We start from the raw sequence: 14,172 nt of genomic DNA on the forward strand, positions 1-14,172 counted from the left end.
TTTCTGCAGTGTATATTTTTGCCTCATTTGTCAAAGATAAGGAGACCATAGGTGCGTGGATTTATCTCTGGGATTTCTGTCTTGTTCCATTGTTCTATATTTCTATTTTTGTGCTAGTATCATACTGCCTTGATGACTGCAGTAGGGACACTACTAAACAGCGCAGATCTATACCCTTCAAGAAAGAAATGATTTCACATGCTTTCTTCCTTAAGGGAGTCTGATTCGCCCATAGGCAGGCCCCCCTTCTCCCCTTACCTTACATAGAAGGATACTACCAGGCAAATATGAGGGTGTGTGCAGTGTTGATAGAACCGAAGGCAATGTCTTTTTGGAGATTTTTTTTTTTTTTTTTTTTTTTGTGACTGAAAACTATAGACTGCTTCATGTATTGGCATGTCATTCTTGCTCAGGGGCCATACTAATCTTCTCTGTATCATTTTTGTAGCATTCTGTAACTTGTTTTTTGAGAATACTTTTGACCTGGTTGGCTGAATCCTAGATGTAGGAGCCGCAGATATGGACGGCTGACTGTACTCTATATGTTGCGAGAGAATGTGTTCTGTCTCTTCTAATTCCTAGAGCACTGAGTGTCTCTTAGAAGGTACATTACATTCTACTCCACAATGCTGTTGTAAATCTAACATTCCCTAACAGACCTGCTACCTCTGAAAACAGAAAACTTATTTGTATTCAAATTCCTTCTATTGGTATGCCAAGCAATAAATAATAAAATTTTATTATAAATATGTAATGTTATTCCCAAGTGGCACAGTGGTAAAGAATCTGCCTGCCAATGCAGGAGATGCAAGAGACTGGGTTGGGAAGATCCCCTGGAGGAGGCAATGGCAACCCATTCCAGTATTCTTGCCTGGAAAATTACATGGACAGAGGAGCCTGGCGGGCTAGTCCATGGGGTCGAAAAGAGTTGGACACGACTGAGTGTGCACACACATTTACAATGTTATATATAACTTTTTATAAAAGTAGAGAAATAGCAGAGTAGGCATTAGCATTGTAGGGTTTAATGTACAATAAAGGTCTAAGAATTGCTATTATAACAACCGCACAAAGCTTGTTTTATGCTATGTATTATTTGGATTTATAAAGTCACATCCCTGGTGGTCTGGCAAGAATTATGATTATTCTATTACACTAAAATTTTGGTATAAAGAATTTAGTTATATTTTCTTTGTAAGTCCCAATAAGTTAAGACAGTAGGCATCTTCTTACAGGCTAGGATAAAATTCAACTGGCATAGAACATTTCATCTGTGCTAAAATAGTTCCATTTTTTTTTCTTCCCTTGGCCGAGGTGAGTTAGTAGCATGTGGGATCTTAGTTCCCCAATCAGGGATGATACTCGAGCCCCTCAGATTGGAAGCTTGGAGTCTCAACATTGGACAACCAGGGTAGTCCCAGTTCCAAAATTTTCACCTAAAATTGTCATCTGGGCAGTTTTTCCTAATCTTCCTCCCTGCCTGTCTGCTACACACATCCTATTTTGAGAATCTTTCTGGGAGATCCCATTGTTACTGATGAAATGTGCTTTTCAGATGTGTTGAGGTGGTTAAAAAATAAAAGGTTGAAAACCATTCTTCTAAAAACCCACGTTGACAGTTCCTTACACATTGTAGGCACACACAAACGTCAGGATTCTTACAAAAAGCAAACAATAAAACCTTTCTGAAAGGCCATTCTCTGATTAAGGCAGAGATCGGCAATGGCAGTAGTGACCTACTGGGTTGGCTAAAACTTCCTTCAGGTTTTTTGTAACATCTTGCAGAAAAATCCGAAGGAAGCTTTTGGCCAATCCAATACAAAGATGGCTACCATTTATTGAGTGTGTACTCTGTTTCAGGCATTGTTCTAGGCAGTTAACATCACTAATTCATTTAATCTTCATAGCAGCTCTATGAGGTAGCTAATATTGTTATTCCATTTTAGGTGAGGAAATAGGCACAAAGAAGTTAAGGACTTTGTGCAATATCACACAGATGCAGCTACGATTCCAAGCCAGGCTGAGTGGCTTCAAAACAGGCGGTCTTACTACTATGCTGCATGGCAGCTACAGCCACTCAGGAAAGCTTGTTTTCAGCCAACCTAGGAAAAGCAGCTTGAGTTTCAACCGTTGACTCAGGTTTATCAAGTGCATGGGCAAGAGAAAGTATCAGATTGATCGTAAAGCTTATTCCTAGAAAATCTAGGAAGATGAAAACTGAGAGCAATCAAAAAAGATAGATTTTTCTTAATGTGTGGATATGCCCCAAATCAAGTGGTTGAAAAATGTACTGCTTGATAACAGAGAACAGATTTGTGGTTGCCAAGGGGGAGGTGTGAGGAGGGAGGGAAGAACTGGGAGTTCGGGATTAGCAGATGCAAAGTATTAAACATAGAATGGATAAACAACAAGGTCCTATGCATCACAGAGAACTTTATATGGGCTTCCCTGGTGGCTCAGAGGTAATCTGCCTGCAATGCAGGAGACCTGAGTTTGATCCCTGGGTTGGGAATAACCCCTGGAGAAGGGAATGGCAACACTCCATTATTTTTGCCTGGAGAATTCCAAGGACAGTGGTGCCTGGTGGGCTACAGTCCATGGAGTTGCAAAGAGTCCGACACAACTGAGTGACTACTACTTTCATACACAAAACTGAATCACTTTGCTGTACAGCGGAAATTAACTGCTGCTACTGCTGCTGCTAAGTCGCTTCAGTCGTGTCTGACGCTGTGCGACCCCATAGACGGCAGCCCACCAGGCTCCTCTGTCTCTGGGATTCTCCAGGCAAGAACACTGGAGTGGGTGGCCATTTCCTTCTCCAATGCATGAAAGTGAGAAGTGAAAGTGAAGTCGCTCAGTCGTGTCTGACTCCTAGCGACCCCATGGACTGCAGCCTACCAGGCTCCTCCGTCCATGGGATTTTCCAGGCAAGAGTACTGGAGTGGGGTGCCATTGCACAACATTGTAAATCAACTGTAATTCAATAAAAATTTTTAAATGTACTGCTATAGTCATATCTGTAAGGCTGATGAAATATTTCTGAGATGGGAAACCTAAAATTAAAGAGAGCTCAACATTTACCAAACCTTTTAATATAAAATCTAGAAATCTTGACGTGAATGATTAGAAAAAAATGTAACAGGCAAGTCATGAAGGTCTCATTACCATCCTCCACAAAAGCTCACAGTGCTACAAGCAATCTGTTTGTAACAATTTTTCCTCAGAATACTTTTATTCAGAACAGTTAGGAATGTTTTGCCCCATAACTAAAAGCACATTATTTTTTAAAGTTCCACTTCTGTTAAAGCATCTTCCAGAAATCACTAAAATGAAGTAACAGCAGCACTTACCATGCACTAGGAGCTGTTTTCAGTTTGACATTTGTATTAACACATTTGGTCTTCAGTCCTCAAAACGATCTGGTGAGGGCGGTATCGTTATTGTTATCTACATTGTACATGAGGAAACTTAAGTAAAGGGAGAAGCAACTTGTTAAGGTCACACAAGAAAATGTTGGCACTGGGATGCAAATCCAGGTGTTCTGGCACTAGAGTTTCAGCTCTCAGGCTTTAAACTCAATATCAACATGTAGAGAAAAGACTTTTCCTGTAAGACATATTTTTGCTGAACAAAACCTGACCGTGGTAGAAATGGAATGACATAAAGATGGCTATAGAGGAACCATTATGTAAGCTTTTCTCATGTATTTTGTTATACCATTCAAACATCCAATATAGAAATAACTTACATTTATTTGTATTTAATTCTAATTTTCCTTACATCCAAATCAGTAATATTTTTAAAAATAAGGACTCACTAAAGTAAACATGGAATTTTTCTTTCTTTTCAGAGAATTACTCAAAGATAGCCCTTGGCAATATTCTAAAAAGCAACAAAGCATTGTTTTAATATTTCCTTTCTTATCAGATGTCTACTAAACTTCTACAGGAACACTTAAAACACTTTTTTCTGATCCTAAATGCTTTCTATATTAGCGTCACTTAAATAATTTAAGGTTTATTCTTTAAGCCTAAAGTGAATATTCACTATCACATGTATGCTAGGTATTTCGCACTAATTTAATAGTGGTTCACACCTTTAGAGATGAGGGCACGGATCAGTAAGATTTGGCTCTATTTAGAATAGCAGCTATTCAAGATTCTGAATCCTATATATTTAAAACAATGTATCTTCTGTGTTGTATTAGCATGTTTCTCCAAAATAGTGGCAGCAAAGTATACACGGCAATTGCCAGTACAAGCACTGAAACCAGTGTCCCCCCAAAGAGTCACTGCTACCTGTGAAGGGGATGGTTTGGAAATGTTTTCTTTGGATGGCAGCACCGGTGTTTGGTGAGTGGAGGCCAGGGAAGTGTGATATCTTGTAGTGTAGAGTCTCACAGGAAGAACACAGTTCAACATCCTACATGACTTTCAAATGTCCACTCATGTAGTTGAAAAATCTGATTATCTGTGGCTAGAACCTGATTTCTTTCTACATGTAGACACAAAGCACAGTTCTGCCTAGCTTTAAAATCCACTGAAGTTACCAAATATGCAGTTAAAATGTAAATCAAGATCGTACATTTGTTTTGTTCAGAACTTGACTAGCACAATCCACCATTTGGGGAGGAAAACGTCATATTAATGGAAAAGCTCACCTTTCTGGGTCACAGCAGTCTACATTGTTGCTGTCTTCCTGCAGTGATCACACACACACACACCACACACAGACACGCTCATCAGCCTACTTCATTAGGTCTTCTGGTGTAATTGTGTCTAAGAATTTACATACTGAAAAAGAAATGAATTATACTTTCATTTCTACCTTATATTACAATTCAATTATTACTATATACATTTTAATTATGTGTGGAGACATTTACGTTGGTTTACTGCAGGAGAGTAAAGAGGACATATTTTATTAAAAAGCAAGTAATAGGTTTGGTAGGATGATATCTTCTTAGATGTCAGCTGTAATACAAGAATACAACTTGCAGAGATAGAAAATTAAATAGCCCAAGCTCACAGATGTGTTTCCAATACACTGCTGCTGCTAAGTCACTTGTCGTGTCCGACTCTGTGTGACCCCAGAGACGGCGTCCCTTAGTGAAGAAAAATTCAACATTGTTTAACCAAATGGAAAGAAAAACCTGTTCAATGCTTAACTTCTGCACTGGAACTCATGTCACAGTGTGCCCTTTCTGATGAAACAACGTATATTCAACTTTCAGATGGCTATGCGGGTGAGCTGGTATCATCCCAGATGGGTAGGATCAGGGCTGCATTGTCCCAGTCCCTCCTCCTCTTCTACCCTCAGATGCTGATGTGTAATAGAAACAGAGCTTTGTTAGGAAGTGGGCCTGAGGTTTCGCTGTGTGGAAAATCAACTTATTACCACCATTCTCCAGATTTCATTTACATACTGTCATACAGACTGAAATAACTCAACATTCTTACTAAACATTCTTACTATTTCTCTCTTCATTGCAGAGCCAAATATTTGGTTCACATTTTATAGACACCACCTTTTAAGAAGGTAAAAGAGAAGCTAAAATAGCTTATTGCACAATAAGAAACACATTCAATTGGTCCAAACATTAACAAAGTATAAACATAGTTGTATATTGTAATTAATTCTTTCAGTAGCTAATTGTGAAAAAAACAATAAAGCAAAATTTACAAGAAATCTAATACATAGTAAGTTGAAAGCATATAGAATTCTAATTTTTAATTTTTATACTTTTAATATTCTTTTATGTATCCACATTCCTTAGACTCAAAAAGATTCAGACTGGCAAACTCCACAACTGCAGAAGTGAATGATTAAGATTTCAAGATTTTAAGATTTTAGTTGGCCAAATGCATAGCAATAGCCTATGTTATGAAAAAATTCAAAATGAACTTGTGGCTCCTAAATTATCCTATTTCCATTGCATGTGAATTGATAAAATTTAAGTATTTTCTTACATTTATGTTTGTAGGTAATAAAGTTATTAATAATTTTATTATTACCAAAGAAAGAACAAATGAATATTTTTTCAAATTAACCAAAAGCATTCACTTGCCAAATTAGTTTAAGTTGAAAGTTGAGCATAAACTTGCAATAATGACAATTCAAATGAGGTAAACAGAATAAACCATTTATTAAAACATCATGTGGTAAAGTTAACTTTTTGACCCAGTGTGACAATGGTAAACATTTCCCCCTTGTTAACATTCCCCCTAAAACACAGTTAAATTATAACACAATACAACCAGAAGCTGAAAAGACTTCTGTCCTTTACCACTCACTAGGTGAGTGCAGATCTAGGTTTTCTTGATGAGTCGAGAGAGAGGATTATAAAGACACTCGAAATCCCATATACCCAAAGGTTAAATTTTATTTACCCTGTTCCCTGGTCCAAACTTAAAATTATATCAAATAAAAATTTCATTAAGTATCCTCCCCCCTGCCAAAAATAAATATTAGGAACACATTAAGGATAAGAACTGGGTTTTAAACTGTACTTTATTTGTTACTATAACATTGTCTTTTAAAAAAATTGATCAACCATAAGCATGCAAAAAATTCTCTTCTGAACGGAACCGCTTCAATAACTCCTTGGATATCGGTAAGTAAATTATGAAGGTTGTTCAATTTATAGTCCTCTCCCTTATAGCACTTCTAAGCAGTGTGTGAGACACATACCACAGAGGTAGGAAAGACCATCCTTAATAAATTATCTTAATTGTAGAGAATTTCTGAAAATAAAACTGAAAAAGGCCAAACCATGTCTTTGATGAGTCCCCAAAGACCACAGATCCATCTCCTATTCCAAGACTTAGTCCCCTGGAGAGTTCTAGCCTCTGTAGGGCACTTGATAACAAGATCCACCAGGGCTCCGAACAACTGACTGCTTGAAGAACACCTTTGGCTGCTCTCACTTCCCGATTCTCTGGACCACCCAGTCCTGCTGGCAGAGAGGGCAGCGATTGTTTTGTTTCACCCACAAGGACATGCAGCAGTTGTGGAAGGAATGATTACATTCTCCCCAGACCACTTGGAAAAAAAAAAAAAAGAATATCTGACATTACATATTTCAATTTAACTTACTGAACTCAAAATTCTATTTTGTTATGTAATAATTATGGTTCATAATCTTAAAGATGGTTAACTGGCCAAAATAAATTTTTTTTAGTCATAAAGAAAAAGAACCTTACATATAGACATTACACTTTAAAAATGAGGTAAGGGAACTTCCCTGGTGGTCCAGTGGCTAAGACTCTGCGCTCCCAATGTAGGGGCCCGGGGTTCAATCCCTGTTCAGGGAACTAGATTCCTCATGCCACAACGGTGCAGCCAAATGAAAAAAACAATGAGGTAAGGCACCATGCTTGGAAACCTGACATCACTGTTGGAATCTGAGGATGCTGGGGTGGCTTCCCACTCCTACATAGCTCCACATGCTGTCAGCCTTTCTCACGTTGGGAGATTAAAAGACCTGTGTGTGTACTAAGTCGGTTCACTTGTATTTGACTCCTTGCAACCCTATGGACTGTAGCCTGCCAGGCTCCTCTGTCCATGGGATTCTCCAGGCGAGAATAGTGGAGTGGATTTCCAGGCCCTTATCCAAGGGAGCTTTCAGACTCAGGGATGGAACCCACATCTCTTGTGCCCCCTGCACTGGCAGGCAGGTTCTTTACTAGCACCACTAGGGAAGCCCTAAAAGATGAGTCTTCCTTAGATCCCAAACCACTCCACTCATGCACTGACCTTGGAGACCTTTTGGGCCTTTAAGTTAGTTTATTAAAAAATGTCCTCCTGATTTTTAAATTTTCTTTCTTTATTTTTGGTTGTGCTGGGTCTTTGTTGCTGCTTGGGCTTTTTCTCTAATTGTGTCGAGCAGAGGCTACTCTCTAGTTGCGATGCGTGGGCTTCTCATTGCCATGGTTTCTCTTGTTACAGAGCACAGGCTCTAGGTGTTCGGGCTTCCGCATCTGTAGTTCCCGGGCTCCAGAGCACAGGCTCAGTAGTTGTGGCACATGGGCTTAGTTGCTCCACGGCACGTGGGATCCTGCTGGACCAGGGATCAAACATTGTCTTCTGCACTGGCAGGGGGATTTCTTACCACTGAGCCACCAGGGAAGACCCTTCTGAGTTTTATCTACTAAGATATAATGAGTTTTAAATGTTTTTAGCTCATAGCAGACTATTATAAATAGGTGGCATGCTTCTAAAAAACATTATTAGTGGTACCTCTGAACTGTTTTCTGGAAGTGGTGATGATCTGTGTTAAGTTATTCATAGGCAGTGCAGTTCCTCATGTGACAAACAGAATGGAATTTTCAAAGTGGTTGGCTTTGAAAGACAGGGCTATTTCAAGAAAAGAAGGGCCTCTCTATGATCAAAGAAAGCTGGCCTACCCCTCACAATTCTCAATTAAATTAATATTTTTAAAACAGCATCAAAGAAAAAATTTAAATCAAGGGAAACCACCCATAATACGGAATACAACCTCAAACATGGGCTTCATTTGTCCCTTGCTTGACCAACTTAGCTATATAACAGAACAATGAAAAAGAAAAAAAAACTTTTAATGAACATTGGTTGTAGGGGTTGGAAGCTAGGGGGACTCATTTTAAGTCTTTCAGAAGAAAGAAACAGGATTTGATTAAAACTACATGAATCATTCAGAAGCTGTATGAAAACCACATAAACAAAAGTACAAAGTTAACCTTTCATTCCAGGAAAATCTTTATATACTTTTATATAGCAATCTTAGAAGTGATGACCTCAAGAGCTAGGGCATAAAAATCTGAGTTGCTTACAATATTTAACCTAAGACAACTTTTTTTTTTCCCTAAGACAACTACTGTAGTACCACATGTAAGTAAAATTTAACAGATTTCTATCTATAAACTATATCCAAAGGAATCTGGAGATTTAGAACTGTTTTCACCTTAGTAGAAAAGTTAAATACTGGATCATAAAAGAGTACTGAAAACTGAAATGCTTTGTTAGAATAAAATCCTGACTGACCAAAACTAACCTGTAACATACTCAAAATTTAAAGGATGTTTTGGCAAATTCCTTATTTTATATTTTTCTTAATAGAAGAAAATATATTTCTTTTTTGATTATTAAAACGTTTACCATGCCCATGTCTACAATATATAATCAATTCTTCTGAATTACAAGCAATTAAAGGACTTACAGATAATCCTATTAAAACCCTTTGAGAACCAACACATTTTACATTAATAATGAATCGCTGCTTTACAGTTTATTTTTGTGTATTGATAAAGCCAATCTTAATTGCAAATTCAAACATCCCCACTGAGAGAAAACCTTCAGTTGAAAAAGCAGGAGAACAAAATGACAACATACCAACACAATCCTCTTGTTTGTTTTCAGCTTGACATCTAAGACAGGCATCTGAAAGCAAACAAACAGCAATTCTTATTCTGATGCTCAGAATGCAATTTTTAAAACCCCACACACTTCAAAGTCAAATAAAAGGCCCAAAGGGTTAGAGATGTAGATTAAAAGACTCATACTATTAATTTCTCATCTGAACATAACTGCTTAAAGATGAGTCAAGTACAAGACACTCTACTAATTTACTTATGACCAGGAGCAATTTCACAAGGGTTACTGACCCTCTATTTTTACAAGCGCTGATGAAAAGATGTCCTGACAGTGGATGTAACCTCTAGAGAAAAATATGCTATATTCCGCTATATTACTCACTGGACACATGCACACATATCAATTTTACGCATAGTTTATTTTCAAGACATCCTTTAAAATAAGCCACACATCTATATTGGTATTTGCTTACATATATATAGAAACTCTACAAGGATATTCAAGAAACTAATAATAAAGTTCACCTGGGAGGAGATGGACTGGGAAGGGGTTTTTCACTGCATACTTTCTCAAGTTTTTAAGTTGTGACTGTACAACCTACATAAAAATCAAATTTAAAAAAACCCTAAATATTAGGTTTCTCTCTTATTTTTTCTTTTTTAAGGAAATGCTCCCTTTACAAATAATCTGAGCCCAATGCATTTACCCAACAACGGTAAAGTATTTTAATAAATTACCTGGGAGTAAACATGAGGAATGGGAACCAAAAGGATATACTAGACATTTTCAGAATTCAGGCTGTACTACCATTTGCTTGATGAAGAAGGTAATATAGAATATTTTAGGAACCAAAGAAATGGACTCATTCACTAGCTGACAGCAGTCAAAGTTGGGTGAAAGGAAGTTCAAACTAACAGGAAAAAAAATAGATTTTAATATAAATTAGAGAAAAATTCGATAAAAATAGAAACAGGATAGAGTTGAAGCCTGCTTCTTTTCTTCCCCTGGATTATGCTCAGGCATTTGTTTGCTCCTCTCTGCACGCTCTTACCCTTAAAAAAACACACGACCCTGGCCTCTTCAGTGTGGATTAAAAACAACCACTGCCTCCTGAGGCTTTCTTCAATTTCACAGTTACTGAGTACCTACCCTGTGCAAAGAGTAACGCCCGGGGGCCACCAAAATGACCAAGTCTGGGTCCCTGGTCTCACCAGTAAATGGGAAAGCGGATAGGTAAACAATTAAATACCTCAAGGATCATGATTTAAGGGGGAAGACATGCCTCTGGTTCTGTGCAGTCGCAGAATTAGAGTTCATGATCCCAACTGTCTCTTTTACAAGTTAGGAAAACAAGGCTCCAGAAGGTTATGTCAAACGTCCAAGTTAACCGATAGCTGTGGAAGGTTACTCTGGCTCTTTATCCCTTCACAGTACAAGCAAACCTAGTCCCCTCTTCCTCACCGGTGCTTGCTAGCTGCTCCTTTCACAATAAAGGCGGCAGAGTGGAAACCAAGGAAGAGTGTGTTAACTACATTAGAATGGGCTGACTGGCAACTCTTAGATCAAGAAGTTATAACAAAGCATTTAGGTGTATGAGATGAATTCAAATATCAAGGACACGGGATTAAGTGGGCTTTTTATAGAATCTAGAAGTCTCTGAATTATGCCTACAGTTTGATTTAGATTCACTATCAACAACTGACCTGAACAGAGAACAATTCCTAAAGTTTCAGATAAAAGAAAACATTTTTTTTTGATGATGTTCTTAATATCTAAAACAGAGCATTTCTAAGGAGTACAGTAACACCTTCTAGAGTGATGCCAGAAAACAAACTTCCTTCTGCTGTCACCTGACCACTAAATGGATTTTAACACCTCATAAACAAAATAGAGAGGTCTAGCCCAGAATACTTTCCTGAACCCAAAGTACAGCTGTCGTAAATCTGAAACATTAATCCACAGTAGCCAAATACTTGTTATAATTAGAAAGTTAATGTGAGAAGTGAGTCATTTATAGCCCATACTTTGACTTACCTTAAATATCCCAGTAAAGTTTATTTCTTGCAAACTTTCAACCATTATATTTTGCATTTCTACCTACTATTTTAAAATTTTTCTTTGGGGAGAAAAATAAAATGCTCTTTTAGGAAAATTATTTTAAACTAAAAAAGAAAAAAATCCCACAAACTGGAAGTTATGATTCTAGCTTTCAAGAAAGGGTTAGGGCAAGGGGGCTGTATTGCAGGCCCATAAACTAAGTACCTAAAAACCCGATACACAAAATAAGTGGATCACATCTGAAATCTAGTTCTTTTAAAAAGTAAAAAAAAAATATTTGAATCCCATAGTTGCAAATTCTCTTTAACACAAATTCCTACGAATAAAAAACATAAGCGCATACCAGAGAGAGAGTAAATTGAGAAATCTCTTGTTTCTGGTAGGTCTGAATTTTCAATGCTCAAGAAGGGAAAGCAACTTTTAAGTTATTTTCTCCAACTGTCTCATTTTTCAGTGCAAGACACAAAGTTTTCAAACTACAGAAGCCTCAGTTTTCTCCAACTACCTTCAAGAAATGACATTTAAGACGCTCTTAAATGCTATAGTTTTAAATGCCCTATTTAAAAATATAACGTGCATTTAAACAGCAACTCTGTTTTAAGGTCGTCTAAGATCTTAAAACAGAGACCATATAAAACACAACGAGATGAAGCTGTTCTGAAAGGCTTCACTTGGTCCAATATTTTTATTAAAAATATCATAGAAAGAAGTAACAAGTCTGCAAAAGAGGGCTTTCCATAAAGGCCGGACTTGAGGACACCACCCTTCTCCAAGAAATGGCATGCTAGGATGGGGAGTGGCCAGTTAAGAGATGAAGCTTCATGTCTCTGAATAAAAGGGTTTACATTCTTCTAGTTCAAGCGAACCGAGCGCTATCTGACCAATCTTGAATCATTCAGGTTTAAAAGCCAGCAGAACAGTAGCCAATCCAGAAAGGGGACGGCTAGGAACACTCGTCTTCCCTGAGCCTCTCCAGAGCACGACTAGTGGTCATTTTGGGGGAAGATGACTCCAGAGCATCACTTTGGTGTGTGACCAGAACCATCAGACTGACCCGCTGACTCAGGGCCTTGACCTTGACCTCTGTGTGGTTTGCTTTCGGAAAAGGGTGCCGTCGCTGGCCACACAAACCGAAGTGGTTCCTCCCAGCTCCCGTTAAATCACCTACTTTTATTGTCGTGATCACACCGATCACTACTGGAAATGACCTTGTTTAATTGTCCTGCCTACTACCCCTTTTTTGCCCCAGAATACCCGTCCCCGGCACAGGTCGCCTGCTGAACGACCCCTCGGCCCCTGGCAGCGGCCGCAGCCCTCGGATCAGCGGCAGCTCGGACATGGCCCGTGGTCTCCCGGGGCCGGGGCAAGGCGATCCCGCCCTTACTCCTCCCGGAACGGTCTCTCGGAGGCTTGGTCCTTCAAGCCCCTACGCCCGAAGCCGGGCCGGCGGAGGCCGCAGCACAGCCGGGGCCTCGCGTGCTGCGCTTACCCATCACCTGGACCCTGCAGATGGCGCACGTATCGCACTCCACGTCCCAGCTCCACATGGCCACCGCGTTCCACTTCTTGAGAGAGAACATTTTGTCGCCGCCCGACTTGGATCCTGCGCTCCCCGAGTGAGAGGACAGGGCGCAGGGTTCCTCACCGTCTTCCACGTCGGCCATAGCGGCGGCGCGGAGCCGGCGACGGAGACGTTGGGTCGTGGGAGGCGGGCGGCTATGGCGGCTCCGTGGGGCCGTCCGACGGGCCACAGCGCCGCCCGCAGGCCGCGGGCCGCCGCGGGGGTCTAGGACAGGGGAGCGCCCGCGATTGGCTGGCGCGGCCCAGTGACATCACCGTACGCCGGCACCAGCGGCTTCCCTGTGTGCTGGTTCCCGGTACTCGCGTCCCCAACGCCCGGCAAGCTCAGCGGGCTGAGGGACCCCGGGCCGACCCTGCGCGGTGGAAACACGTGTCCTGCTTTATGTCTTCATGACACCGCTTTTAGAAGTTGTCTTGTTGATATATTCGTCCCTCTCAAATGTAAACGCCCTGGGAGCGGGGACTATTTCTTGATCATCGCCTTCGTTAAGAAATGCAGCCTCGGGAAGGGACAGTTATTTGTTGAGTGAATGAATGACGAGCTAGGAATCTGGTTCAACGGTTCTCAAATATTTTGGTCTCGGGACCCCTTTACACTTGAAAATTACTTAAGGACATTTAAGAATTTTTGTTTGTGTAGGATGGATGTGTACATATACACGCTTATACATATGTATTTCCTTTTTAAGAAAACGGGAAAAATTTGAATATATTAATTCACTTCAAAACAGTAAGAAATCCATTACGAGTTATCCTTAGAATACCAATATTGTACACTCACAAGAGAGAATGAAGAGAAATAGCTATGAGTGCTGTGCTGTGCTTAGTCTCTCAGTCGTGTCCGGCTCTTTGCAGATCCCATGGACTGTGTAGCCCGCCAGGCTTCTCTGTCCATAGGATTCTCCAGGCAAGAATACTGGAGTGGGTAGCCATTCCCTTCTCCAGGGGATCTTCCCAACCCAGGAATCGAACCGGGGTTTCCTGCATTACAGGCTGATTGTTTACCAGCTGAGCTACCAGGGAAGCTCATAGCTATGAATACTGTTATGTAAATATGTAAATAGTTTTGACCTTGTTGGTCCCCTGAAAGGATTCCAGGAACCCAGGAGACCACACTCTAAGAAACTTAAATCTAGTTTAACTTTTTATATGTAGGAATAATGAAGTCCCAAAAAGTAATTT

The 14,172-nt window shown here is 39.8% G+C and overlaps 1 protein-coding gene and 1 non-coding gene across 10 annotated transcripts; both read right to left on the minus strand.

Moving 5' to 3' along the window:
- Positions 1-368: 368 nt before the first annotated feature.
- Positions 369-476, minus strand: LOC129645128 (U6 spliceosomal RNA). Its single transcript, XR_008711219.1, has one exon. It is a non-coding gene; the product is annotated as a U6 spliceosomal RNA (small nuclear RNA).
- A 5,645-nt stretch (positions 477-6,121) lies between these two features.
- RNF7 (ring finger protein 7) lies at positions 6,122-13,265 on the minus strand. 9 transcript variants are annotated; one of them, XR_008710745.1, is made up of 5 exons: positions 12,899-13,259; positions 9,370-9,417; positions 8,239-8,355; positions 7,756-8,149; positions 6,122-7,041 (listed from the first exon to the last, which is right to left on the minus strand). XR_008710745.1 is itself a non-coding variant. In XM_055569497.1 (3 exons), exons 1-3 carry the CDS (start codon positions 13,071-13,073, stop codon positions 6,985-6,987), a joined length of 273 nt encoding a protein of 90 aa, XP_055425472.1. In that variant the 5' UTR covers positions 13,074-13,238; the 3' UTR covers positions 6,122-6,984. The 9 variants fall into 9 exon arrangements, 4 of the variants coding, with proteins under 4 accessions (XP_055425472.1, XP_055425470.1, XP_055425469.1 ...); XR_008710744.1 differs by having other exon boundaries at positions 12,906-13,257; XR_008710742.1 differs by lacking the exon at positions 8,239-8,355 and having other exon boundaries at positions 7,756-8,146; positions 12,899-13,265.
- Positions 13,266-14,172: the final 907 nt, after the last annotated feature.

Source organism: Bubalus kerabau, chromosome 2 (assembly GCF_029407905.1).
Source record: "Bubalus kerabau isolate K-KA32 ecotype Philippines breed swamp buffalo chromosome 2, PCC_UOA_SB_1v2, whole genome shotgun sequence".
In the NCBI taxonomy this organism is placed as follows: Eukaryota; Metazoa; Chordata; class Mammalia; order Artiodactyla; family Bovidae; genus Bubalus; species Bubalus kerabau.

Coding starts and splice junctions, on each gene's coding strand:
- RNF7 (XM_055569494.1), bottom strand. CDS start 13,073: ATGGCCGACGTGGAAGACGGTGAGGAACCCTGCGCCCTGTCCTCTCAC. Junction 9,418..12,898: donor CTGCAGGGTCCAGGTGATGG/GTAAGCGCAGCA, acceptor GTTTGCTTTCAG/ATGCCTGTCTTAGATGTCAA. Junction 6,953..9,369: donor CAAACAAGAGGATTGTGTTG/GTATGTTGTCAT, acceptor CTCTGCCAGCAG/GACTGGGTGGTCCAGAGAAT.